The sequence below is a fragment of the Zootoca vivipara genome, chromosome 7 (assembly GCF_963506605.1).
Source record: "Zootoca vivipara chromosome 7, rZooViv1.1, whole genome shotgun sequence".
Taxonomy (NCBI): Eukaryota; Metazoa; Chordata; class Lepidosauria; order Squamata; family Lacertidae; genus Zootoca; species Zootoca vivipara.
The window spans coordinates 65,890,334-65,917,431 of record NC_083282.1 but is presented as its reverse complement, the minus strand read 5'-3'; the positions used below and the strand labels follow the sequence as shown (position 1 = coordinate 65,917,431).

Genomic DNA, 27,098 nt, shown 5'->3' with positions numbered 1-27,098 from the left:
TTGTTGCCCTCTTACTTTGTACCACCTTTCATTTTGTTCTGTGAGTCTCCTGGTCCTTAAGAGCAGCTTTTTGGATGGCACAGGGGCTGCAGAGGGAAGAGGATATAAGCGGAAAATTACCTATGTGCCCACTTTCCAGCAGCAGGAACTTCCTTTGAGTTCTGCTTACAAGAAATCTAGATCTTAGCCAGTGTATTGTGCTGTCTTCAAAGAACAATTGGTGTATTATACAGTTCATGTAGCAAAATAATTATGCTAATGATGCAAGGTACAATTTACAAAATAAATTTATGTCATGTAATTTGGGGGAAGCATTTTTAAACGAAACAAATCACTGCAGAACACTGTTTTCTATTTGAGCAGAGGAGGCATAAGTAAACAAAACAAAATAAGTAAACTCAGCAGGTCCATGTTCCCTTTCCCTCCAGTACCTAATTAAAGTGAATGAGATTAACACCAAGAAAGGAGTTGACTTGCTGCAGAACAACATCAATCACTGCAACTCCCAGTTCAAGTAAGTGGATTCAGTTTCCTATATTCTCATTCCTCACAACGTTGCAATAAATTTTTGAGCATCTTAAATATTAACAACAGTACGGTATTACATCGTGAGCTTCTGTATGGTATTCATTTATTTTTCATTTATAGTGTGTGTGAGATCTCTCTCTCCACACACCTTTTTTTTATTCTGAATAATCTTCTTTCCCCACAGCAGAGCTTCCCCACATTACATCTTTACAAGCCTTAAGCCTTGCCCTTAAGTATACATCTGCATTAAGTAACTTGTGCAATTGTGCCTGTGTGTTCAAAATGTGTGATACTGCGCTGCCCAACTTCACCCACTTTTGGTTCTGGCCCTGCTTGCTTATGAAATGTGGCCCCTTACAGTTTTCCACTGTGGTAATGCAGCCCCCAGACTCAAAAAGGTCCCATCCCAGCCTTAAGAGAGTTCCAGAACATTCCAATTTAGATTAAGCCCTGGATTATGCAACCATGTTTGGAATACCTCCAAAGGACATTGTAGAGCTGGTAAAGGCTCAAAATGATCAAGGGGGTGGAGTGGCTCCCCTGAATTTAGGATTTTATAGTGAGTATGAAGTGACGTGATGGAAGTTTATATAATTGTGCACGGAATGCATAAAGTGGATAAAGTTTTTCTTTCTCATACCACTAAAACTTGTGGTTGTCCAACCAAGTTGAACCAACATTCAGGACAGATTAAAGAATGCCCTTTTTCGCACAGTGCATAGTTAAACTATGGAACTCACTCCCACAGGAGGCAGTGATGGCTACCAAGTCAGAATGTGTTAAAAGACGATTAGACAAATTCATGGAGGATAAAGGGTATCAGCGGCTACTAGCTATGATGGCTTTGCTTTGCCTCTGGGGTGGGAACTGGGAATATCATTTTTCTACTTTTGTTCCACGATGTTTTTCTGACAGTTTTTTCCAGGCGTGTTTAAAGGCAACAGAGAAGCACAAACAGTTTATAGAGAATCTTACTCCTGAGCTTCAGAGTGTGAGTATGCTTCATCGGTTTCAGAGGGTTGTGTTCGACTGGAATCATAGAATCATAGAGTTGGAAGAGACCACAAGGGCCATCCAGTCCAACCCCCTGCCATGCAGGACCACCATCAAAGCATTCTTGACCTATGGCTGTCAAGCCTCCGCTTAAAGACCTCCAAAGAAGGAGACTCCACCACACTTATTGGCAGCAAATTCCACTGTCGAACAGCTCTTACTGTCAGGAAGTTCTTCCTAATGTTTAGGTGGAAGCTTCTTTCTTGTAATTTGAATCCATTGCTCCGTGTCTGCTTCTCTGGAGCAGCAGAAAACAACCTTTCACCCTCCTCTATATGACATCCTTTTATATATTTGAACATGGCTATCATATCACCCCTTAACCTTCTCTTCTCCAGGCTAAACATACCCAGCTCCCTAAGCCGTTCCTCATAAGGCATTGTTTTGAAGCCTTTGGCCATTTTGACTAACATTTGCTGAGAGTAGACTTTGCTGAAATTAATGGCCGTGACTAACTTAGGTCCGTTAATTTCAGTGTGTCTAGTCTGAGTAAACATTAGTTGAATACAGCAGCACTAGAGAATATGTAAGGGCTCCTCCAGAGGATCTGTTGATTCAGCATTCATCCATAGGTAGTGGAGCATTTGTTCTGGGGTTTTTTTACAGGGCAGTTAAAAGGCAATGAACATCCATCCTGATTTGCTTGTTGAGTGTTTAGATGTCTTCCTGTTAACCAGTCATTCATCCCATACTTTTCTATGCATTTTCACTTCACTTTCAAAACTACAAAAGCTCTGTTGGCTTTTAAGCTGATTTCTTGTGCTGGGGTGACAGAGTATTTCAACCCACTTTAATTGTGCAAACCTTTAGTTTCAGTATGCCCCTGAGTCATTTGGGCAAACTGCTGATGGTCTGCAGGCACCTTGAGATTTTGAATGGTCATTATTTTTGTATCATTCTCAGAACACTTTTCGCTGTAACATGATGCTTTTTATTCTAAGGTACTAAGGCAGGGGTCCCCAGACTTACCTGGCTTTGGGCCGGAGGGCGGGGGAGTGCGCGCCCATGCACATGCGCACACACACTTACTGGTGCGGTGGCGCACTTTCAGGTCGGAAAAATCGCTGAAAATTATTTGTGCACATGTGTATGGGCCTCCCCCCGACCCGGAAGTGCACCGGAAATGACCTCTTCTGGGTCGGGAGAGGCCCATACGCATGCGCACAAACGATTTTCGGCGCTTTTTTTCGATCTGGAAGTGTGTCACCGCGCTGTGCGCCGTAAGAGCGGGCGGTGGCAGCGGGCTGGGGGGGGGTCATCGTGGGCCGGATTGGGAGACCAATTGGGCCGCATCTGGCCCGTGGACCGTAGTTTGGGGACCCTGTACTAAGGCTTCTAAGGTACTAAGGCTGCAATCCTATGCATGCTTACCTGGGATAAAGTCACAGTAGGCCTTTACTGTAGGGCTGCAATTCTAAATTTCACACTTTCCTTGAAGTAAGTCACATTGAACTTAGTGGAGCTTACGTCTGAACAGACAGGTAAATGATTGTGCTGTAAAAGGTTTATATCCTGCCTTTCTTTCATAAAAAAGGATCTAAGCTGGCTAACAGAATTAAATGAAAGCAACCAAAAACTCAAAAGCTACCTAAAAATCAGAACATTATCAAATCATAAAAGTTACAGCAGGAGAATAGGAAAATTTTATGTATTCCCCCCCCCTTCACAATAATATTGTCACCATGTCTACTGCTTTTAAGGCATAGTATAATATCATTGAACTGAAACCAATAAAACAGCAATATTATAAACACATAAAAGGAAATAAAACAGAAAGTGAGAGGATTCAAACATGTAAAACAGGTGCCAATGTTATGGGCCAGGAATAGGCAAAAAGGTATGTCTTGACAAGACTTCTGAAGTAATTGATGGTTGCTGCTTCATGTATGACAGAAGAAGAGGCATTATACAGTGCAGCAGGAGGAGCAGAAAATACCCATTGTCAGGTCACTGCCCTCTGATATTCTGCTCAGGTGCAGAGGACACAACTATTATTCATACAGAATGCATATCCTGTTTTTTCACCTGCACTGGTTCCTGTCAACCATGTGGATCCATAGAAGAGCACTATAATAGTGCGACAGAACTGGATGTGGCCTAACAGTGCAGGCACGTGAACATCTAAGCTGGGACTTGTGCAAGTGGTGATCAACCTTAGTTACTTTTAGTCTTTGTAAGTGTGGGAAGCCTATGGCCCTCCAAATGATATTGGTGTTAGACAATAGCTCCCATTGGGAGTGACCATTGACCAAGCTGGCTGGGAACTGTTTTGGGAATTGGAGGGCCATGGCCTCCGCATCTCTGCAGTATACATAGCAGAGTTATTCAGTGTAGAATGTAAAAACAGGAAGGAAATGCCTACCGAGGGGATTTAGCAGCAGCAGATGCAAGAACTCCCTTGCTTGATGGAATGTTTGTTGCACTGCCCTTTCAGATAAAGGCCAAGCAGGACGAGGAGAAGAAGCAGTTGTGCTCTCTTCGGGATCAGCTGAAAGCAGCGCTGCAACTGGAGCCCAAAGAGGTAAAACTGGTGAGGGAGCGCCTCCTTTTGTCTAGGAATAGGGATGGATGAATTAGCTAATTTGGTTTCCCTTAGTTCCACATTGTTTCAATCTTAAGTTCAGTTTCCTCATCAGTGTGATTTTTTAAAAAATGTACTCAAAAATCTTCATGCAATTTTGTGCTTATTTCTCCTATAATATACATATTTTGTATACATCATGGTCATTGATATGGATTTGGGCAAGTCATTTCCCCCAATATGTATTTTTCCATGTTTCTTTGACTAATAACCTCATTTTGTGTGCACACTTTCCCTTAATATGTGCAGTTTTGTGTATCTTGTTTGGTTTGTGACCTGTATTGCAAAATTCAGGCAGATTTTGAGAAACAGCTGTGTTTCAGTTTCCATCTTGGTTCAGAATGTGCAAATTAGGTTGGTTTACATTAATATTCTAGTGTGGTGGAGTCAGAAAATAAGGAACTCTATTTCACAAAAGTTTTTGGTGAATGTGAACAGAGGTTTGGAATAATTGTAAGAGCATGAAGCTTGGATTTTTGAACCCTGGGCCAATGTTAGATTTGTACTTGAGAAAAACTACAAAGTGCTACAAAACTGGTCTGTTTCCCAACAGAATTCTGTTAGCAAGCCATTGAGATACAGCATGCACCAGTTTCGGGGAAATAAGCAGTATGGCACAGAGAGATCTGGGAGTCTCTTTAAGAGAAGTGATGGGTAAGTGAAACCACTTCAGATATGGCAACTGCAAATATATTTTATGAGCTCAGTTTACAACAACAAAATCATAAGAAGAGCCTGCTGAGTCAGGATAATGGTTCATGTAAGTCCAGTTCTCATAGTGGCCAACCAGATGCTTATGAGAAGCCTGCAAGCAGAACCTGAACTCAGCAGTATTCTCCACACTCATAGGTCTGGTTCACACATCACATTAAACCATAGTTTAAAACAACCAATGGATCAATGTGGATGCACAATGTGTTGGCACATGCTGCTGAAAAGTTCTGTCTACTCCTCTTGCACCCATGCTGTTACCACTCTGCCAGGAAAGAAGCCAGAGTTTGGCTTGTTGTGATATTTAAACCTGGGCCCATGATTTTTCTCCTCTAAACAAACCATGAGTAGCAAGCCAAAAGCAAGCCTTAGTTTCACGGCTCATGGTTTGTTTGGAGAGAAGCAAACCACAAACCTGGATTTGGGCAGCATGACAAAACAGACTCTGGCTTGCTTCCCAGCAGTGGTACGGTAGTGAAGGAGTAGAGAAGTGTCTACCATTGTTTGTTTGTTTGTTTTATCTATGATTTAATGTGACATGTGAACCAAATCATTCTGTAAGTTTGCCTTGGAAAGATTTTATATTGTATGGCAGACTATAAATAAACAAACAAAGAAACGAGCAACTGCTGTACAGAACAGGCGAAATTTCAATGGATGAAATTTCTCATCATGCATTTCCATGTTGAGAAGAGGGACATGTGTTGCTGAATTCCTGCTTGTTATGCTGCTGGTTAAAGGCCATGCCTTACCCTCAAAAAAATTGGCAGACTAAGTTGTGTCATGTTTATATGTAACCTGATGTTATTTTAGAACTATCCTATGTACATTAGTTTAATATGTGATTGTAGGAAGGGCTAAGTAAGAGATGTGATGTTGTCACTAAGATGCTTGTTCAAGTGAGTCCTCCAGAGAGACTTTTGTGAGTGTAGGAGGGGAAAACAACAGTAACACTCCTCCCAGGAACTTCTATAAATTAATTTAGGACGACAGCCATCGTGTTTATTTCCATCATGCCCTTTGATGCACTTACCCTAGGGAAGTAGTTGGAATTAGTACAGGTGAAACTCAAAAAATTAAAATATCTTCGAAAAGTGCATTTATTTCAGTAATGCAACTTTTTATTTTTTATTTTTCTTTTAATTTTTACAAATGCTTTATTTTGGAAATTCCACAGTAATAAAACAAATAGTTACAATAATACAAAAATAAACATCGCTATTACATGCCATTAATTACATTCCATTTATAATTGACCCGCCTAATAACAAATAATTACAATTACAACAAATAAAGGCTTGACATAGCTTGCTTTGCATGCCATGCATCTACATCATATATTGGTTTCACCTTGTAAGTTGTGTTACTGAAATAAATGCACTTTTCAACGATATTCTAATTTTCTGAGTTTCACCTGTATTTGACAGGTTGGGTCTCCCACCTGAGACTTTCTGTTTAATGCGATGTTACTTTTAAATTTCAGCTTAAGAAAGGTCTGGCAGAAGAGAAAATGCACAGTCAGGTATGGCTACCTGACCATCTCACACAGCACGGTAGGCATCATGCTTCATCTTAGAACCTGTTCAGTGTAGAGAGAAGAAGCTTCTTGGGAAACCAGTTACGTACAAGAACTTTATTAGGGTACTTCCAAAGCTCATCTTCCCTACAAAAGTGAAAGAGGAAGTATCCCTTAAAAGAAGCACTTGTTATCCCAGGGGTCAGGAGTGAGGTTTTTCTGGTTCTGAACAATGTTTGCTGCTGTTCTTCATACACCAATGCTTGGTCTAGTGGTGATTAGAATGATGAGTGGGTAGTGGAGACCCACCTGATTTCTGTTTCGTACGTGCATAATCCATATTGTATGCATGTTGTGGAGCTGGACACTGTTGAAACTGACTTACAATATTCTTTTCTTTTCATCATCTAGCTAAATCGCACTCCAGTCAAGCTGAATTTGCTCACTTGCCAAGTGAAGCCAAATGTGGATGACAGGAAGTGCTTTGATCTTATTTCACGTAAGGCCTCATTTTCTGAGGAAGCATTTCAAGGAGCACCCTTTTTCTATAGTGCTTCATAGGGAAGGGACAGGTGAAGAGGGTTTTTCTTTTGTAGAAGTCTTAAATGTATGACTACATTATCTTTGCATTTCATTCCTTTCTCACTGGGTGACCTTGGCCAGCCATTGGTCTCATTTAGACATAATGTAAGCCTAATATGGTTTAGTGAAAATAAGCAAGCATGCAGGTCCCCAGAGCATTTTGCTCCTCCCCCAGCTATGCTGCAGTTGTGCAACCTAGGGCTAAGCCATGACTCACGTTTCATCTCCTCTTAATAAACCACGAGTGGTAAATCAAAAACAAACCTTGGTTTACAGCTCATGGTTTGTTGGGAGATTCACTTGTTTCCAAGTTTAGGCATGTGGGAAGAACTGTTTATGGGGGATTATTTTGTGTTCTGATAATATTTCTAAAACAAAATCATTCTCTCTCTCTCTCTCTCTGTGTGTGTGTGTGTGTGTGTGTGTGTTTATTTCAGATAACCGAACATACCATTTTCTAGCAGAGGACGAACAGGAATGTACCATGTAAGTATTGGGGAGGAGGGATGGAGCCCTTAAGACCTGTGTCGATTGAAAAAGTGCAACAGGTGACACTTCTCCTATGTTTATTGTTTTCTCATGTTAGGAGAAAGCCCCAACCATTTATTTTTGCTCTATTAACAGAGCTTTGAGCAGAACTACACATTATGAATGGTTCTGTTATTCTTCCTGTAGACTTTTTTAAAAAATAAATAAAAACAAAACAAAATATACTAACTGAGACTGAATTTGAAGGGGGAGGCTGACCTCTGTTACATTAAACCTACAGAATTCACAAGGATATATGTGTGCCTGCATCCCCCTGCTGCAGGAATGGGACACCAGATGTTGTTGGACACCAACTTCCATTAGCTTCATCCAGCACAGTCAATGGTCAGGAATGGAGAACTACAGTCTCCTGCTATAGTGGCTCAGATGCAGGCGGGACCTCTGCTTATGGGTCCAGCATCTTCCATCTTAGCAAAGTGTCCTAACAACATCATAGTGTGGTTTGAAGTTCCATCTTCAAGCTCGTCTGTTGCCTTGCATCCCTTTGTTTAAGGAAGTGGCATGCGTGGGGAAGGTATTTACTTTGGATTCCTTACAGATTCTGGCTTCGATTTACTTCCACTTGCAGCCATCCATGCAGTCCACAGTACAGAGGCCTAGGTCGACTGAAAGGATGAGGAAGTTCAGTTTATCTGACAGTAGTTTCCTTCTGCCTTGCAGATGGGTCTCTGTCCTCAGCAATAGTAAAGAAGAGGCTCTCAACGTGGCATTCAAACAAGCACAAGGCAGGGAAGAGTGCAGCATGGACGACCTGACCGGAGCTATCATCAAGGAGATAAAGCGCATGCCAGGAAACAGCATGTGCTGTGACTGCTCAGCATCAGGTGCAAAAGGAGACAGCTTAACTACTTCCCATTTTGCCCCTGAATGGCTGGGGCAGGTTCCACAGAGGGGGATGCATTGGGATACCCAATCTCAGTGATCGTGAGCAGGAGGAGGACGTATGCTAGGACCAGATCATGTCATTATTGAGGACTGTCATTGTCTGAAGACTATCCCTGCCTCAGGGTCTGGTCAATGATTCATAAGACCACTGCCATCCATGATGCGATTGTGGATGGAGGAATTGACCTGGCAAGATACTTTGTTAGACATAGCAGATGGGTCTGTTCTTGCCGCTGCTCGTCCACCAGGTTTCTCTTTAGCACAGCAACCCAGGGGGTGGGGGTGGGGTTGCAATGAGTTTTAGGAAGTTGTTAGTTTCCACTAGGCATCCTATTATTTCATTTCATTTTTATGTGTTTGAAGCTTTGAAGATTAATTGTTCTATAGTAAACCGAGCAAATGTTCACCCCTTCCACTGACGTTTTTGAGGGCCCTCAGAGGTGTTGAGAACATTTCATGAGGCGAGAGTGTGAAGATTTCTTACCATACTGTCCATCACCTTCAGCAAGGTGACAATACCTGTTTTGTTCTCGCTTACTCCACACAGACCCAGCTTGGCTCTCCATTAATTTGGGAATCCTGATTTGCATTGAATGCTCTGGCATTCACCGAGAGATGGGTGTCCATCATTCCCGTATTCAGTCAGTAGCCTTGGACAAACTGGCAACCTCAGAGCTTCTGGTAAGGGTGTTCTGACTGTGATTCTGCAACCACCTTCCATTCAAAGTTCATGATGGCATTTCCCCTTCCAAGTACAACTGATTCACCTCTTTAATAAGCTCCATTTTGGTTATAACATTCCTTCGGTGATTATGCTGTTTTCCTCTCTACCCCATTTCTTTTGCAGTCTGCCACTTTCTGTGACGTTACCATGGTTTCACCTTGCCTGCTAACCCAGGCTGTGTGCACACCATACATTTAAAGCACATGGCTTCCCCTCAAAGAATCTTGGAAACTGTAGTTTGCCATCCACAAAGCTACAATTCCCAGCAGCCTTGACAAACTTCATTTTTCAGGATTCCTTGGGGGGCATCATGGGATTTAAATGTACTTTAAATGCATAGTATGTATGCACACACACACATACACACGTCTGTGTCTGTTGTTACTTTCCTCCTTACTCCTCCCTTTACATTTAAGCTAAGCAGGACATAAATAACACAGAGGTACTACTCAAATGTTGCCATAGTTCTACTCTAATGTGATTTTCTCTGTCGTAAGACCCATCCAAGGTGCAGCTTGTGGGCAAGCACATGCTTGGCACTGACATAGCTATATTTTTATTTCCTATTGTGTGTTAAATTACATCTTGTTTGTTTTGCAGTTGGCAAAGAATATTGGAAACACACAGTTTAATGACATTGTTGAAGCCAATCTTCCCAGTGCATCTCTAAAGCCTTCTACTGATAGTGCAATGTAAATAATCTTGATTCTGTTTTTTGCTTTTTTTTATTCTGGTGAGTGAGAAAGAGTGTTGGGGAGTGGGGCAATGGGAGAAGCACAAACATGTCAGACATTACACCTCAAGCCAAATGTCAAAACAAAACAAATTTTGGTGACACTATTGGTGTTTTATCTATAATTGATTGCGGCAAGAACTTTCAAAGAGGGTTTATTACATCCAATGCATTAAGTGGTTATATTGTGAGAGATGGCAACTATGGAATTTATTAAAATAGATACTTTATATTTTGTCGGCATAGATCAGACCCAATGACTCATCAAGCCCATAATCCAGTTGAGAAGTGTAAAAGCAGGGAATGAAGGCAAAAGTCCTACCTCTCTGTTTGCAAGGTCCTACTGTCAATGTTATAAGAGTGCATTCTTAGGTATTTAGGAGAAGACAGCAGATAGACAATAAGGCAGCATGGTTTCACCACAGGTAGATTTTGCCCGACTAATTTATAGGAATACTTTGTACTACTTGTGACATAATATCTTACGTAGGTTAAATTAGTAGAGAGTGAATGTGTAATAAGGATGTGAGGTTGACACTTGAAGACTTGGGCTTTAGAGACTGTCTGGACACAGACTTTCCTGCACTGCTGTTTTGATGTAGAGAGCCAGGTATATAGGAAGATCCCTGGTAAAATCCTGGTAGTTTTTTAGCCTACCCTGCCCCCACCCCCTGTTGAACATAGGAACCCTATTGTGTAGTAGTAGTAGTAGTAGTAAGTGCTTTTTTCTGGGGGGTACTCAAGGGTACTCAATGGGTTTTCGCAGGGAAAGCTCCAGAGCAGAAGGAAAGAGTGCTCAGACACAGAATTTTAAAGTGTGGACCATGAGAAAGCACAGAGGACAGTTAAGCATAGATAAGCTCTAAGACAAGCCTATTAAAACAGCACAATTAAAAGAGCTGAAACAGCAATTAAAACAATTAAAGCAGGAGATCAAACAAATGCTTGTCTAAACAGGTGTGACTTCAAAAACCGGCAGCATGCCAATACTGATGGGCCTCTCTTGTATTTCAGCAAGGTCAGCATTCTACAACAACAATGACACTAGTGAAAAAACCTTGGCTTTTCCTTAGCCGGTAATAATCAGGCTAAGGAAAAAGAAACCAGGTTTCATATGTTGATCTTAATTCCCTTATTGGAGAAAACATAAAACAATGATTTATTTTCTGCTTCTGAAAGGGCAAGGTGTGAGATGTTTTACAAAAAATATAAAGCACAGTGGTATCTCGCAAGACGAATGCCCTGCAAGATGAATTTTTCGCAAGACGAATACGTTTTGCGATCTGATGGTGACTCGCAAGATGAATTCGTTTTGTGAAAAATTCATCTTGCAAACCGCTGTTTCCCATAGGAATGCATTGAAATTTAATTAATACGTTCCTATGGGCAAAAAAAGAAATTTCAATGCAATGAATTAAATTCGTCTTGTGAGGCACCACTGCATATCCTAAACTGTCCTTACCAGCTTTGTCAAGTGATAAGAGCACCTTGACTTTGGAGCACTAGAACAGTGCTGAAGATTTCTAAGATAAGAAAACAGGAGCCATCGGTCTGTATGATCTTGTGATCCTCTAGCTCTATGGATCTGCAGGTGTGACATTTGGCACTCCACAGATAAAAATTCTGAAAATGTATTTCTTCTTCCCACCTGAAGCGGTGATTCGAAGCAAAAAGCAATGTGATGGGGAGCCAGAACAGGGAGTGGGGAAAGAAAAGAATATGTTGCCTCCAGACTGTTAATGTTTTGGAGGAGGAATTCAGAAATATAGGTTTGCACAGTTAAAGTGGATTGTAGCAATCAGTCACAATGATTTCATTTATTTATTTATTTATTTATTGTTTGTTTGTTCAAGAAAACCTATTTCTGCAGTTAGAAAAGTGACAGGGAAATGAACCAAGATGTGTGGGATGAACAAATTATAAACAGGAAGATCTATAACTGCCATGTCATCAAATTCGGACAAATTCAACAATAATGCATTGTTGTATAACCACCCTGCAAACAAATCAGAACAAATGCTCAATAGATGTCAGGCATAGCTTAAACACCATGTAGGTTTTGTGTAAGCAAATCATGATGAATGCTCAATAAATAGGTCATCTGGTGAAGCCCATAGTCTCTACCCATAGAGTGAAGCTCTGAACTTCTGCTGCTTGTTGACTTAGAGCAGACATGTCAAACCTGCGGCCCTCCAGATGTTTTGGCCTACAACTCCCATGATCCCTAGCTAGCAGGACCAGTGGTTGGGGAAGATGGGAATTGTAGTCCAAAACATCTGGAGGGCCGCAGGTTTGACATGCCTGACTTAGAGGCTATTCTTGACATCAGCTTTTCTGCTGGCTTTTCATCAAAATGCCCCATCAGAGCCATGGTTCCCAATTTGTGCTTTGCACCATTACAGGGCTCTCCGGAAGGATTTTATCATCTCCAAGTATGTTGATAGGAAGTATGTTGCTCGGAGGACCACAGAGCGCCCAGCTGCCAGGCTCAAGGACATGCAGGATGCTGTCAAAGACAAGGATATATTCATATTGCTTCAGGCATATGCTGAAAAGGTGGATTTAAATGAGGCCCTTCTGGAGTACAGGCAGGTGAGGCTTCCTCTACCCCAAATAGTCGAACCAGAACAGGGGTAAGATGGTATTTGCACCTAGGCTATGCACCAAGGAGATTCATAAACTTTGAGTCACTGAATAGTATTGCTTTGCTATTTGGCTATTTATACAAGGCCTTTTGCTTGCATAATAAAGCAACACAGTTGTTTCCTCTTCATTATTTTTCACTCAGCATTTGGCACCCAGGGTCATATTCCTCTATGTCTCTGTAACAAAGCCACAGAGCCTTTGCCACTGTGTATTCTACGTATTTCCCCCATTGCTTCTTGCATCTCATATACTGTACAGTATTGCCTCCCTTCCCCTTAAAAAAAAAACCTGTCAGGGAGAAATAATGACAGATCTACTGCACTTTATTTATTTAATGGTTATTTAGATTATATTTTTGGATACTGCTGTTGAACTGTCTTGAGTTGCCTGTATAATTTGCAGCATATGAACATTTTAATAAAATAAATAAACATAGCATGTAGTTTAGCCCGAAGTTTATGCCAGGAACTGATTATAGAAAAATACAATTAAGAGCCTTCCCCTGAAGTTTTTAGAGTGATATGAATGCCATCAGGAAGTGATTTCCATGATGCTAAAGAGCAATAACTAGGACTTTACTGATATCTCAAGAAAGCAGCAAAACATGGTTGCACAATAACTTTGTCGTCTTCTTCTTTGTTTAAAGGAGCCAGGCGAGACACTTCTCCATCTGGCGGTTCTACTATGTGACCGAACATCTTTGCATATTGTAGATTTTCTGGTGCAGAACAGGTAAGCTGACTCTCTAGGCCTCCCCTCAACAACAACAACAACAACAACAACAACAACAAACACAACAACAACTACAGAAAGGTCCTGAATGAGAGTAGGAAGACACACACTCCATTTCCTTGCAAAAAGGCATCTGCATTGTTTGAGGAGGAAGGGAAGTTACTTGGACTTGAAGAAGTGTTGTCTCTTTGGGCTCTTCTGAAGTTTTCAGCCCCCTCTCCCTGCCCCATTTTTTTTAAAGTGCAGTCTCCATTGAGTTGGAAAAGATATTAAAGTTCTCTCTATGGTGTTTGAACTAGAATGGCATGTTCCTTCATGATAAATCATCATGAGGCTGAGCATGTCATCCAGTGCTGAGCATGCATGTGTGAATTTGTGCCTGGTGTGTGCCAGAAGGCATTCTCTATATGTTACATGCTGTTGCGCTGTCTTCCATGTCTCCAGCCCTGAAAATGATGTTGACAATTATATGCATGTATTTTAATTTGGTAATGGTAATTAGAAGATTGAGTCCCCGGACAAAAGCAGAATTTAATTCTTGGAGAGCTGGATCAGCTGTGGTGTGTGTGTGTGTGTGTGCGCGCGCGTGTGCACGCACACTTATATTGTGTGTGTAATGGCACTTATCAACAGCTGGGGAGGAGTGGTGATGGCAACACTAACTCCCTCAGCTAATGAGGAAATGAAATGGTGGAGAGAACAGAGTGAAATCAATTGCTGCTGTTGAAGCTGTGGCAGTAATGGCAAGGTCCAGGTATACCTCTTCCTTTTCCTCTTCCAATTCTGAACACTATTTAATTGCATAACCCAAAACTTGTTCCTCATATTCAAGCCATACTCCATTGCATTACCAATGCATTGCTTAGACTCACTGACTGTATATATTGTCATAAATTACATTTATCTGGAGTGTGAATGTTAGTAAGGGGGAGTTATTTGTAGACAGAGATTTTCACTCTGTGGTTAATTGAGCCATCAAAGAAATGATGTACTGTACAGTATTCTATAAATGGGAAACAGCCTGCCTGGCTAATAATTGTCTCTCATCCAGTGGGAGCCTGGTGAAGCAGACCTCCAAGGGCAACACCCCACTTCATTACTGCAGCCTTCACAATAAACCTGAATGCATAAAACTCCTCCTACGGGCCAGAGCCAACATCACAATCAGTAAGTGGTTACCAAACAAAAGAGCCCAGGGATTGGTGGTGGGATGACGCTGAATAGTCAGAGAAGCCCTGGGAGGAGGAGGTGTCAGGTTGAAGGGGCAACAGGGCCATCTTTACCCGGGTGTGGGGCACCCGGATGCCGAATTCTGGGGAGCGCCAGGCGCCCACCGCTGAAGCCGCCTAAGCTCTTAACTATATACCTGTTATTAAATAATAAATAATTTTGATCAAGCTAGAAAAACAAAATACATATATAGCTAGGTATTACCGAAATGTATGCCTACTGTTTCGCTAAAGGACTTTCAACTTTGTGTGCTCATTTACCAAAGACACACCGCGTCATTGGCAGCACTTGCCATTCACAACGGTGGTGTTTCTCAGACTCAATGACGGAGCTTGTCATTCTCAACGGCGCCATGCACGTGAAGTTAACTAAATTTGGGGCGCTGGGCAGATCTTTGCACCCCGGCGGCACATATGCTAAAGACGGGCTAAGGGGCAACAGGGCTTAGCGAGTTGGGAGAGTCTGTGTCAGGGAGAATCAAGAATCAGAGGCAGAAGCTGAAGCAGGTGAGTGGGAAAAGGGAGATCACGAGGCAGAGATGAGTCAGGATAATGAAGAGTCATACAGTGTCTCTCCATCCTGCTGTGGCAAGCTCCCCTCATTTCCTCCTGTGCACATTTCCTCCTAATATATGCATTCTTCTAAACATTGTTTGGTTGGAGAACTGAGTCGCAAAATTCAGATAAATGTAAATTTTGACAGGTGGCTATGTTTCAGTTCCCATATTCTTTTGGAAGGTGCCAATTTGAAATATTCAACTGTAAATGTGTACAGAATCAAATTTCTCCCCTGTTCCTAAAAGTACGATGATAATCAACGGAGCTTAGTCTGTTAATGGTTGCTCTCATTATTACTCATTTGGTGTCACCTGATATTTCTTAACAGCGAATGAAGCTGGAGAGACAGCCCTCGATATTGCTAAGCAAATGAATCACGATGTGTGTGAAAATCTGGTAAGAAATGGGAGGTTTATCTCTGCTTTGCCACTATTGGAAAGTAATGAGCTTGAGAAGTATTTAGAAAGGGCCATAGCTCAGTGATAGAGCATCATTTTTGCATGCAGAAGGTCCCAGGTTCAGACTCTGGCATCTCCACATTGGACTGAATGAGGCCCCTGTCTGAAATGCAGGTGAGCCTCTACCAGTCAGTGTAGGCAATACTGAGGCAGATGTACGAATGGTCTGACTTGGTGTAAGGCAGCTTCCTATGTTCCTGTGTCTGGAATCTGGACATACCCAAATCTTGGCAAAATTAAATATCTAGTGCTCTGTATTTTCAAGAGATTCAAATTACTATGAAACTATTGCTCGTGTGCTTATTTTGTGTACACACTCTACCTTGGTCTTTGCTGGAAACAAGGCTATCAGATTTACTTAGTGCTTTAAAGCTATACCCGGTAAAAGCACTGCAGTTGTGTGAATTCACTTATGAAAATGAGAGAAGTTGGGAGACGGTAGCCACCAAGTTAAACATATCCCTCTTCTCCCAGGCCTTTGGCCAATTAAACAATCTATGGCCTTTTGAACTGGAAGGGGGTCTTGTTTTTGTTACTATGTTACATAGTTTTGGGTTTTTATATTGTAAACCACCCTGTGATCTCCGGATAAAGGCTGGTATAGAAATTAAATAAATATATGTGCAAGGCTTCTCTTCATTTGCATGTTGTAAAAGCTTTTTTTCTGCTTTACTGAAAAACATGCTTCTGTGTGAGTAGTTAAGGAAGTGACAGAAATACAGCCGCAGTTTGCCAGCAATTTATTGGCAATTTGTTGTGTTGGAATTATAGCCCCCCACTACCCCTTCTCTTCTGGGTGCTTCCAGGTGGTTATTTATTGTGGGATGGCTGCTCATCATGCCTGCAAGTTTAAAAATAATTGCAGTATCCACACAATGTCATTGGCATCAAAATGCCAGCCTGCATCCTGCCCTGGGAGATGGGTATGTTTAGCCTGGAGAAGAGAAGGTTAAGGGGTAATATGATAGCCATGTTCAAATATATAAAAGGATGTCATATAGAGGAGGGAGAAAGGTTGTTTTCTGCTGCTCCAGAGAAGCGGACACGGAGCAATGGATTCAAACTACAAGAAAGAAGATTCCACCTAAACATTAGGAAGAACTTCCTGACAGTAAGAGCTGTTCAGCAGTGGAATTTGCTGCCAAGGAGTGTGGTGGAGTCTCCTTCTTTGGAGATCTTTAAGTGGAGGCCTGGTGGCCATATGTCAGGAATGCTTTGATGGTGTTTCCTGCTTGGCAGGGGGTTGGACTGGATGGCCCTTGTGGTCTCTTCCAACTCTATGATTCTATGAATCTGCCCCTCTTTTAATTTGACTTTACCTTTTCCAGGGAAAATCTGATAAACTAAAAGAAAATAAACTGTTCTCAATGATCCATTTGTGATATCTCAGTGACCTGTTTACAATATTAAGCCTCCATATTCTGGAAGCACCTTTTATGCTTTGGCAGTATGACTTCCCACTTCCCCACTGGAACTCTGGACTACAAAAGAGAGCAGTTAGGAGAACTCCAGCAAACTTAAAGTTTGCTTTGGAACTTGTCCAAACTATAACAAGAAAGAATGTGAAGAGATACTAGACTGAGTGTCCTCTGTCTTGCAGCTATTGGAGGCTCAAAATGATCAGTTCAACATGCGAGCTCATGTGGAATACGAGTGGCGGCTGGGCCAAGAAGACATGTTCGAAAGCGATGATGATCTAGATGAGAAGGTAAGATCCCAGCACTTTTGATCAGTTCTTTTGTGAACTGGAAGTCTGTCCATTGCTTTCCATTTCTCAGCACCTTTCTAAAACACATTTGGTCGCTTAAAGTTGGATGCCTCTTCCAGCAGAGAGTTTGTGAACATAGCCAAAACCGAATGGATATTTCTGTAGTCATTGAATTACAGAATTGGCAGGATTCCAAGAATGATCCACTACTGGGGTTATTAATGTGAATCATTTTAATCAATGTATTCCAAGGCCACTCAAAGCCATTGATTTCAGCAGACTTAAGCATGCTTGATTTTGTGCTAGGATGCAACCCCTGGGTTGTGGTCAACATAGTGCTAAGGAGGTTGTTCCATTCACACAAGCATTTCTGCTGCACAAGGGAACAATCTCCCCTTTCCTCTCCCACTCACTGTTCTAGGGATTCTCCAAACAATCTGGAACAGATTTGGGGAGGGCATAGGAGAGGGAGCAGGAGAGGGGATGGAATCCTGTTGCATTAGTGGGGATCCTTGCACATGCTTCTGTGCAACAAGTTAGTTGAATACAGACCTGCATGTTTTAATCAAAGATTGCAGGGGGCTATTCACCATGGAGGAAAGTTCTTTATCATGCTCAAGACTGCGATTATTACTTTTTTAAAAGGAGAGCTACTTCATCATCACCATCATTTATTTATTTATTTATTTATTTATTTAAAGAAAATAGGGCTGCAATCCTGTGCACACGTGCTAGGCATTAAACATGAATAAGGCTTCAGTCTTCACCATGAGGTGCTTGCCTGAAGAAAAAAAAATTCGACAACTCATTTAAAAGAGCCATCGCACAACTTAAGTGTTTCAAACTTAGATCCAAAATAGATAAGCATCTAGTTTCCAGGATCAGGCACTGACTATAATCTTATTCGAACAAAGACCTTGGAATTGTAAAAAAAATGAATACGTTTCAAGGAGAAGCACTTCATCCATTTATTCTACATGCATTGTGTGCATCCTTTTAGCTGGAACTTCCATGTGCAGAAGTAGTTTTCTTCTGAATACCAAACAACAGGGAACTGCTGTTGCCCTTTGTGACCTCTTGAAAGCTTCCTGGTGGCTGGAGGCTCTTGGGAGCAGAATACTAAATTGAATTGGGCTGCCGATCCAGCGATGTTGTTCTTGAGTAAGGTTTCTAGTGTTTTATTCTGCTCTCTGTTAACATGGTTTACATTTATTCGTTTCAGCTTAGCCCAGCGAAAAAAGATCGCTTTCATCGTCCTCAGAGCTGCTACAATCTGCCTGGAACAGCCTCTCAGTCATGGAAAAATCCAGCTGACTTCTCAAAGGGAGCCAGTCCACTATCCTCAGAGAAGCTCCGTGAGCTATACGCTGTGCCACATGTTTCTACCTCTAGACCCACTGTAGCAACATTGCCCCCCGCCTGTACAGGCCCACCATTGCCACCACGCAATGCACCTAAAGGTTAGACAGCATCGATAATGTCCTATTTCATCACTGCCTTTATAGCGACAAAATTATAGTGCTATAACTGCACCATTCCTATGTTAGCTAATTCCCTGATGTACCATATGAGTCATCTAATTACTCTGATTTTGCGTAGGTAGAAAGGTTGGCTTCTATCTCTCCACAATTTGCAAAGTGTACCCTACAGCTTATTTTGTGTGTGGGGTAAAGTGTAAGGGCTATAAGGCCAAAGATTACCTGACCAAAGGTGCATTATTCATATCACTTTTCACTCTGATCGAGAATGTGTTTTAATGGGGATTTTGGAGACCTAGAAGACAGGGAGGGGCAGAGGTTGATACATTTTCATACCCACAGATGTAGTGCAGCAACATGAAAGAGAGGACTAATTTCAAGTGTAAATACTGTCGTGGTAGTGAGCAGTATCCTGCATCTCCTATTCCTATGCAAAATATACAATATATCTTAAATTTTGCACCTAGGTATAGATGGCCAGCTCCTTTATTTTTAGGGCATGGGTGCAGAACTCATGGCCTTCCAGACATTGTTGACCTACAAGTCCCACCAAGCCTCACCACTGGCCATGCTGGCTGAGGCTGATGGGATCTGCAGTCCAACAACCTTTAACAAGAGTGTTATCACTGACTTTTCTCTTTTTTTGGTCAGCCCCCAGCTTCCCTCCTCCACTGCCCCCATCCAGCTGGTCAGTCCTCCCTGCAGACACAGCACCTAGAAAGATCTTGCCTCCACCTCTGACAATTCGACATAAGCGGACCTCCTCAGAGCCTTCTCCCAGCACACCCCTGAATCCTACCAGCCCAACTGCAGGTAAGAGAGCTAACTGAATCAGTTGAGGATTGCTGCATTGATTATGAAAATGAGGAACAGGAATATATCTAAATCTAGATCTATGGGGGGATGGCTTTATGCTGAGGTATACCATTGGTCCACTATTGACATTGGCTAGGGATGTTAACTCTTCTTATTCACAAACTACCACAGGACACCAGTATGTTAAAATCTGGAAACATAGCTCTAGGTATATGAAGTTAGGAAACACGGGTGGGGTTTTTTTTCCATACGCCTTCCTGCACCATTTCTAAATGTTGATTATCTGTGAATGCTCTGACACACTTTGAATATGTGGGCCACCACTTCTTGCAAACCTGCAAAAAATATGATTTTAATCAAGATATGGTGAGTTCACAAATTCAGTTCATCTGGCTAAAATTCTCTTTAAAAATCAAATTGGGTTTATTTTAGCACATTAGCTATTTCTTTTAAAATGCCCATCAGTTCATATACTGAATCACTTCAGAAGCATTCCAAACAATCCAGAATGGAGAAAGAGGATGAATGCATTCTTTTGAGGTAGCAAATAACCTTCAAATTGATTACATAAAAATCAGGGGCATGGCATGATAGTGAGAATGGACCACATCTATCCTGAGTGCATCACTCTAATTCACAACCATTTTGACATGTTATTGATGCTGTTAAGTGTCCACAAGTTGGTTTTGTTTTTTGCTGCAGTGACAGGATTTGTGAATCCTCTGACATGTTGAGATGGTGGTTTTATAATACCTCCTTGGCGGATTCACATTTTGGAGGATTTTTGAGAGATTGTGAGATGTGTTCTGGGCACGTGCATATCAGAGGCAGGTCAGAACATTCACAAAATTAGTAATTGTGGCAAACAAGGGGGAGGGGGGCTCAACTGGTTTTACTATGTCATCAAAGGATTGTTTCCTCATAAGTTTAGGCTATAGTAAACTGACCTGATTCCTGCTTGTAAACACAAAAGTCCCTTTGTCTCTGTCTTAGACCCTAGATCTTTCTCCCTTCCAAGACGTTGCTCTCCAGAAGGAGCCTCTCCTAGGAGGTTGAGGTAACAATGTGTGTCTGGGGGCTCCTCCAGACATCCTTTTTATTGCACATTCATGATTTGTGCTCCTGAAGCTATTGGGGCTGTCATCATATGTGATCCCACTTTCAATACTGTTTGCAGCTGCAAATGTTTTGCAGCAGTCTCCCGGCTTCATTTTTGGTCAGCTCATATATCGTAACTTACTGCTGAAATTCAGTAACTTTGCATACTACAATTGTTCTGGTTTATTTTTGTCCCGCTTTTGTTGCACTGTAGCACCCCCTGGCCAGCAATAATGTGGTAGCATTGGGGCAGCATTGCAGAACAAACTAAAGGAGAATAAATCCTCCACTACTGTTGTGTCAAGAACATGTTGCAGAATGCATCCGCAATAAAACACAGTTCTGGAGAGGCCCTGTGATGTAGAGCTGATTGCCTGGTGCATCACAGCTGTGTTTTGAAATAGGGTGGTTGGGCAATCTTTGTCTTTGTCAATCTGTCTGTCTCTGTATATACTGCTCAAGAGCAGAGAATGAGGTTTAAAGCAGTTCAGTTAGGGCTCTTCCAGATTTCCTGTTTGTTCATCCTTATTCATTTGCGCAGAATTTGCACGGGGGTTATGTAATGTTGCCCAACTTTGCTGTCATCCCATTCTTTCCGGTATACTTTCCTGACCACCAAAATAATTTGAGGGGTTTTGTTTTGTTCTGCTAGAGCACCAAGTTTTCTTTAATTATGCAAACTGAAGTTTCTGGTATATGATGGAATCATACCCGCAATATAGTGACAATATGGAAGCAACTTTAACTTGCATTGTGAATATAAAATTTATATTGGTCAGAATCCTCATTTACAAGACAGCTGCCTTTCTTCTGCTCACCTGTCAGTTGGTATAAGTTTTCAGGCAGCTGCTGTTTTTCAAGCACCTCGATTAGGAAATGAGGGATTCTTCAAGGTGAATGAACACTCCCCCCACCCTTATTTCCTTTACAGTAGTTCCGATTCTTCTGAACTCCCTGAAGTGGTTGTGGATTCCTGGCAACAAGGTAAAACTCTCTCTCTCTCTCTCTCTCTCTCTCTCTCTCTCTCTCTCTCTCTCTCTCTCTCTCTCTCTCTCTCTCTCTCTCTCTCTCTCTCTCTCTCTCTCTCTCTCTCTCTCTCCTCTCAGCAAATACCTGCTGAGCTACTTCCTTCTCCCCACTACAGTCCTCGACAATATTTCACATATTCTTTCCTTCTGAAGTTGATTTCTTTTTGAACCTATGGACTTCTACTATATCATAAGTTTGTGAATTTTACTCCCTTGTATTCAATTGTGCAAGGTGTTCCTACATCAGCCTTGTTCTTCCATTTTGACACCATTTCAGAATCTAGGGGCACTTCCAAATGACCTGTTTATTGAGCATTCCTCCTGATTGCAGTATGATGACAGGGCATTGGCTTTTGATGAACATTCAGCCTGACTGGCTTTTGGGGAAATTAAATGACATTGCATCAAAGCAAATGTTATCCACACTTTAAAGTGCATTTTCCTATCACTTTCCTTACTGCAAAAAGTCAAAACTTTGGGGGAAACCAGGTTTGTTGCGCATAACTTCCAGTCACCTAGGATTGCACAAGCTAAATTTGCTGTTATGTGATTGAATCCCACCCCAAAATAACAACAGTCTGGAAGTGCCTTAGGTGATATGTTCCCCTAACTGTTGCATCCCTGTGCTTCCTCGCCCAAGCTATTGCTCTGGTTTTGCAAGTACTTTGGGGGAGCTTCTGTTGAATTGTAGTTCAATCCTTTCAGATGTGAACCAGTATAGTACCATTGTCTCACTTGGTTCTAAGTTGCTTGCTGGTGATGTGTAACCTTGCCTCTATTTATTACCTGACTGCGCCTTCACTCTTGTTTTGGATTTTCCAACATGAAATAACACAACAGGGCTGTGTTTTATGTTGCAGCTGCCTTAAAGGAAGAGGGGACAATTTATGAGCAAAATCAACATGCAAGAAAAAGCCAGTGGACTTCTTGCCACTCACTGGAATCATCCCTTGAATCATCAGATGATGTCCCACCACCTCTGCCAAAAAGGGGGGGTTTGGTGTGTTCTTCATTTAAATTTACATTTTCTTACTAAGTGCTTTCATTTTCCCTCTTCATTTTAGTGTACTGTTAGCTAAGGATGATTGCCTTTCACTGACCTGAGCTGCCTCTGACTACTGTAGGAGAGGGGGGGGAGAATTAAGCTTCTGATGAATTGGGGGAGGGGTTAGTCTGCACAGCACTTTAAATATGAAATTGCCAACTCCAGAGATGTTATGAATCACCAAGTGAGCCAAAGCGATGAGGTAATGAAGTCTGTCTGTCACTAACAGGATTCAGGGGTGAAGAAATTAATTGCATGGTGGTGGCCCCTCTCCTCAGCCATATTGTGATGAGGTCTGCCTCACAATATGACTGAGGAGAGACTTCACTTACTAAATTGATGCCAGTTGCTTGCAAATGCACCGTTCAGCCCTGCTTGCTAAGAATTTTTGCCGAAAATAACAGTTCAATTTCCTTCTTGCTATAAAGCTTCTTCATGTGTAAGTGACTGAGGCCTTCGACATGAACTACACCAGGTTTGGGGGAACCTGTGGCCTTCCAGATGTTACTTGACTACAGTTCCCATCATTCCTGACTATTGGTTGTGCTGGCTGGGGCTGATGGAAGGTAGGAGTCCCTAAACATCTAGACGGCCACAAGTTCCCCCAACCCTGAACTCCATTATCTGTGTTTGCAAGCTTGACATTGCTTTCTGGTGCCCATTTTCAGAGACGCTCCAGTCTGTGTCGGGTCAGAGCCCTTTATGACTGCCAGGCTGACCACGAAGATGAGCTAACCTTCCAGACTGGAGAGATAATTGTAGTAGAAGGACAGGAGGACTCCAATTGGTGGGTATGTAACAGTTTATTCTGGGTGGTTGCTAGGGATTCCTTATCATGGCACTGATCATTACCCTACCCCATGGGACTGGCTCCAGGTTTGAAGGGGTCCTCAGCAAAGTGCCCTGTGGTCAGTGGGCCTTAGCAGGAGTCAGCGGTGATGGGCTGTGTCATGCAACAGCTTCAACACCAGACAGGGGATCTTTCCACCATTTATATTCAACAATGCTGCCAGCCACAATTTTAATTTCCCACAATGCCTTGGAGCATGAGGGAATATTTTGTATTGAATATTAAAATGGCAGCTAGACCCAATACTGCTCAGAAAGTCAGGTCTGCATTGGCAACGACCCTGGTCGGGGCTCTGGAGCTCCAATTGCTTCCCAATGACGCCAGGTGCTGCCTTCAGACATCATAGCGCATCACATCCCAATCCCATAAATATAGGGAATGATGGTCTCAGAAATACAGTTGTTGTAAGACTTGTAATTACAATGCACTGAGGTTTTTCTCTCTGTGTTAAAACTGCCTCACCTTCTGGTATTTCTTTCTTTGCAGTGTGGCAGGATTGAAGGGCAGCCTTCCAGGAAAGGTTTATTCCCAGCATCGTTTGTTTACATTCTGCATGAATAGAAGGATGGGTTGATGAAAGAACACTGTATCATTTGCTGAAAATATACAGTAATCCTCTGCTTTAAGAGTGGCCTCTGAAGGCAACATGCCAAGACTTCAGTAGTGTTCCTTTCACATTTATTAACTCAGTCACCAATCTGTAGGGTGACATGCTGGACCAGGAATCAGGCTCACTGATGCAGAAATGTCATCATAGACTAAAGTGCAATCCACTTCTCATTCAAGCCGCTGGAAAAATGTCCATTGATTTAAATAGAATTGTAGCTAAGCTGTATTATCTGACAAACTCACTGGCCTCTTTCATACACACTCAGAGTGGCACAGGAGTCCTTTTTTGGTGGTTCAATCAGTCATTGCTATGGTTTTTGTATGAATGCCAGACATCCAAGAGTGAAGCCAACTCCATGTGTCTTTTCCAACTGAATCATCCTCAAGCCTCACAGCTAGGTAACAATTGGATGGGAAAGATCCTCTAGGTGGTTGCTTCATTCATGCACACTCTGGCAGCGGTTCCACAGAAAAGCAGCTTCCACACAGTGTATCTGTGATGGGGTCAATATGTTCCAGGTATTCTGTTTGGAAAGCTCCACCTCTTCACTGTTACTCCCTTCCACTGCACAGAAAAATAGGCACCTCTTTGTGACTTAGAATCATATGACCTGGAGGACTAAAAGGCTATGAAGCTTGACTTCTTGTTCTAGTCATGAACTACCCATATGTTAACCAGCAGAAGTTAGAAGGGAGATACTTGCTGAGCCTATAGTTCCTGATGGTAGAAACAAGTAGGACAAAATCATAATAGCCGCCTTCATTCCCTTCCACAAGCTATGGGGAACATTCTTCTTGAATTCCAACATAGCAACCAGCAGTCCATGAAGCAAAATACAGTATGTCAGCTAAATCTCCAATCCCATGTGCATCCCATGCAGCAACCTTTTTCTAGTGATGCAAGGAGCCCCACCTTCCTTAAAAAAAAAACCACCCACATAAAAGATATTTCAGTTTTTGCAAATGTATCCCACTCTGTGGATAAATTCAGATTTTGCTGCTTATATAACACAAGGATGGTGAACCTTTGGCCCTTAAACGTCGTTGGATTTCAACTCCCAACATCCTCTTCTCTTGCTGACTATGACTGATGGGAGTTGGAGTCCAGCAACTTCTGGAGGGCCATTGGTTCCTGTGCCTTAGAAGACGTTCCAAGCTGTCTCTCATCCCACTCCAGTCTTAACAGGACAGTTTTACCATTCATACCAGTGATTTCAGAAATAATAGTTCTAACTGATCTAATTATATCCTTCCCGAACAGGACAGGCATTAAACACTTCGTTGCAAATAAAGTCTTACTATTGCTTTACATAACAGTAACCCTATTTACCTATTCTTACTAAGACTGCCCAACCTGACATATCCAAGAATTGCAGCTGACATCTTTACAGCTGCCTTGTGTTGATAGTTTAGATATAATCCTGATTGCCCGAATCATTAGAGCTCTTTCCTATCTGTCTTTTCAAATGATGATTCCACCTGAGAAGAAAACGTACTGCAGTCCAAAACTGTATACCATTTAATTTTTGTCTCATGTTTCTTTTTCCAGCTTATCCTGAAAAAGTGGTCTGTCTTTGTACTAGCAGTGACCTCCTAAATCAGTCAGTGTGATTTATGTCTCTGTGTGAAAAGAATATTACTTTTATTTCCTAAATGTTTTGGTACACCTGAATGCATGTTTTATCCCCATCACCACCACCACTCCGGTAATAAATTTTCTTTTGCTTATGTCTCATGCTGCTTAGTCAGATTGCCAAGGGAGATTTGAAATTACACTTTTCCAGTGTTACTTCTGAGTGGAAGGTTTTGAGGGAAGTTGAAAACCTGCTTTGTGTAGTAAAAAATAAATGTTGATGTTAAATAACTTTGTACACTTGCACCATATATAGTTCAACTCAATAAAATTACTATTTAAGAGGAGGCAGTTGTAAATAGGCGGATCTTTGGGGCTTGCTTAAAAGTCTACAATAATGGAGCCTTATATATTTCAGCTGAAACAGAGTTCCACAAGCATGGGGCCACTGCCAAAAAGGCCCCCTCCCTAATTCCCATTAGCCTTATTGCTCTTACAGTCAGGCACACAAGCAGAGTCTCTGAAGCTGATCTCAAAAAAGTGCGGGCAGACTACAGGAAGAGTGAACCCCAGGGGCTGAATGCAGCTCTCTAGGCCTTGGGATTCTCCTAGAACATGCCCCCTCACGAGTACCCATACCCCCTTCCCACCAGCCTTACTGCACTTTCTCCAAGTGCTTTTGCCTGGATGAAGGATGGAGACTTTTGCATAGCTGGTAAGTCTCATATCTGTTGCTCCACCCACTTTGGCCTCAGCCCCACTCACTTTATATCTTTAACCCTACCCACCAGTGGCATGCAGTTCAGGCTAAAAGGGGTTTCCCAGCCCTAATCTAAAGTAACCTGGTCCCAAACCTTTAAAGAATAAACTCAGTACTGTACTTTAAAATGGACCTGGAAATACACTGGCAACTTATGCACCTGGTAAGGTACCCCTGACTATTAGGTACAGTCGTGACCGACTCTGGGGTTGCGGTGCTCATCTCGCATTATTGGCCAAGGGAGCCAGCGTACAGCTTCCAGGTCATGTGGCCAGCATGACAAAGCCGCTTCTGGTGAACCAGAGCACCACACAGAAACACCATTTACCTTCCCGCTTGGAGCAGTACCTATTTATCTACTTGCACTTTGACGTGCTTTCGAACTGCTAGGTTGGCAGGAGCTGGGACCGAGCAACGGGAGTTCACCCCGTTGCAGGGATTCAAACCGTCTACCTTCTGATCAGCAAGCCCTAGGCTCAGTGGTTTAACCCACAGCACCCCCCGCGTCCCAATTATTTATTTACACATAGACAAATGCCTGAAAGCTAAAAATACAGTCTACAGTTACTGACCTCTCCTTGAAAGCATAGTAAGAAAAACTGACAAAAGAGAATTACATGTTCTGACGGTCTCCACATCTATGGATGA

At 42.2% G+C, this 27,098-nt stretch overlaps 1 protein-coding gene across 3 annotated transcripts in view; it reads left to right on the top strand.

Moving 5' to 3' along the window:
• The window catches only part of LOC118088251 (arf-GAP with SH3 domain, ANK repeat and PH domain-containing protein 2-like), a 33,256-nt gene extending 8,558 nt beyond the window's left edge, over positions 1–24,698 (top strand). Inside the window, exons 7-28 of one of the 3 annotated variants that reach the window (XR_009557930.1) lie at positions 429–514; positions 1,444–1,519; positions 4,016–4,102; positions 4,716–4,816; positions 6,357–6,426; positions 6,801–6,888; positions 7,409–7,457; positions 8,181–8,344; positions 8,953–9,086; positions 9,730–9,821; positions 12,265–12,454; positions 13,155–13,240; positions 14,292–14,407; positions 15,356–15,423; positions 17,086–17,193; positions 18,416–18,653; positions 19,323–19,484; positions 20,481–20,544; positions 21,517–21,569; positions 22,474–22,613; positions 23,087–23,224; positions 23,327–23,433. Coding sequence is in view for 2 of the 3 variants with exons in the window: in XM_060277216.1 (XP_060133199.1) it covers positions 429–514; positions 1,444–1,519; positions 4,016–4,102; positions 4,716–4,816; positions 6,357–6,426; positions 6,801–6,888; positions 7,409–7,457; positions 8,181–8,344; positions 8,953–9,086; positions 9,730–9,821; positions 12,265–12,454; positions 13,155–13,240; positions 14,292–14,407; positions 15,356–15,423; positions 17,086–17,193; positions 18,416–18,653; positions 19,323–19,484; positions 20,481–20,544; positions 21,517–21,569; positions 22,474–22,613; positions 23,327–23,445; positions 23,995–24,082 (2,379 nt within the window). In the remaining variant the exon portion in view is untranslated. Of the gene's footprint in view, positions 1–428; positions 515–1,443; positions 1,520–4,015; positions 4,103–4,715; positions 4,817–6,356; positions 6,427–6,800; positions 6,889–7,408; positions 7,458–8,180; positions 8,345–8,952; positions 9,087–9,729; positions 9,822–12,264; positions 12,455–13,154; positions 13,241–14,291; positions 14,408–15,355; positions 15,424–17,085; positions 17,194–18,415; positions 18,654–19,322; positions 19,485–20,480; positions 20,545–21,516; positions 21,570–22,473; positions 22,614–23,086; positions 23,225–23,326; positions 23,450–23,994 lie in introns of those variants that run through there. The other 2 variants (XM_060277216.1, XM_060277217.1) reach the window with 2 other exon arrangements.
• Positions 24,699–27,098: the final 2,400 nt, after the last annotated feature.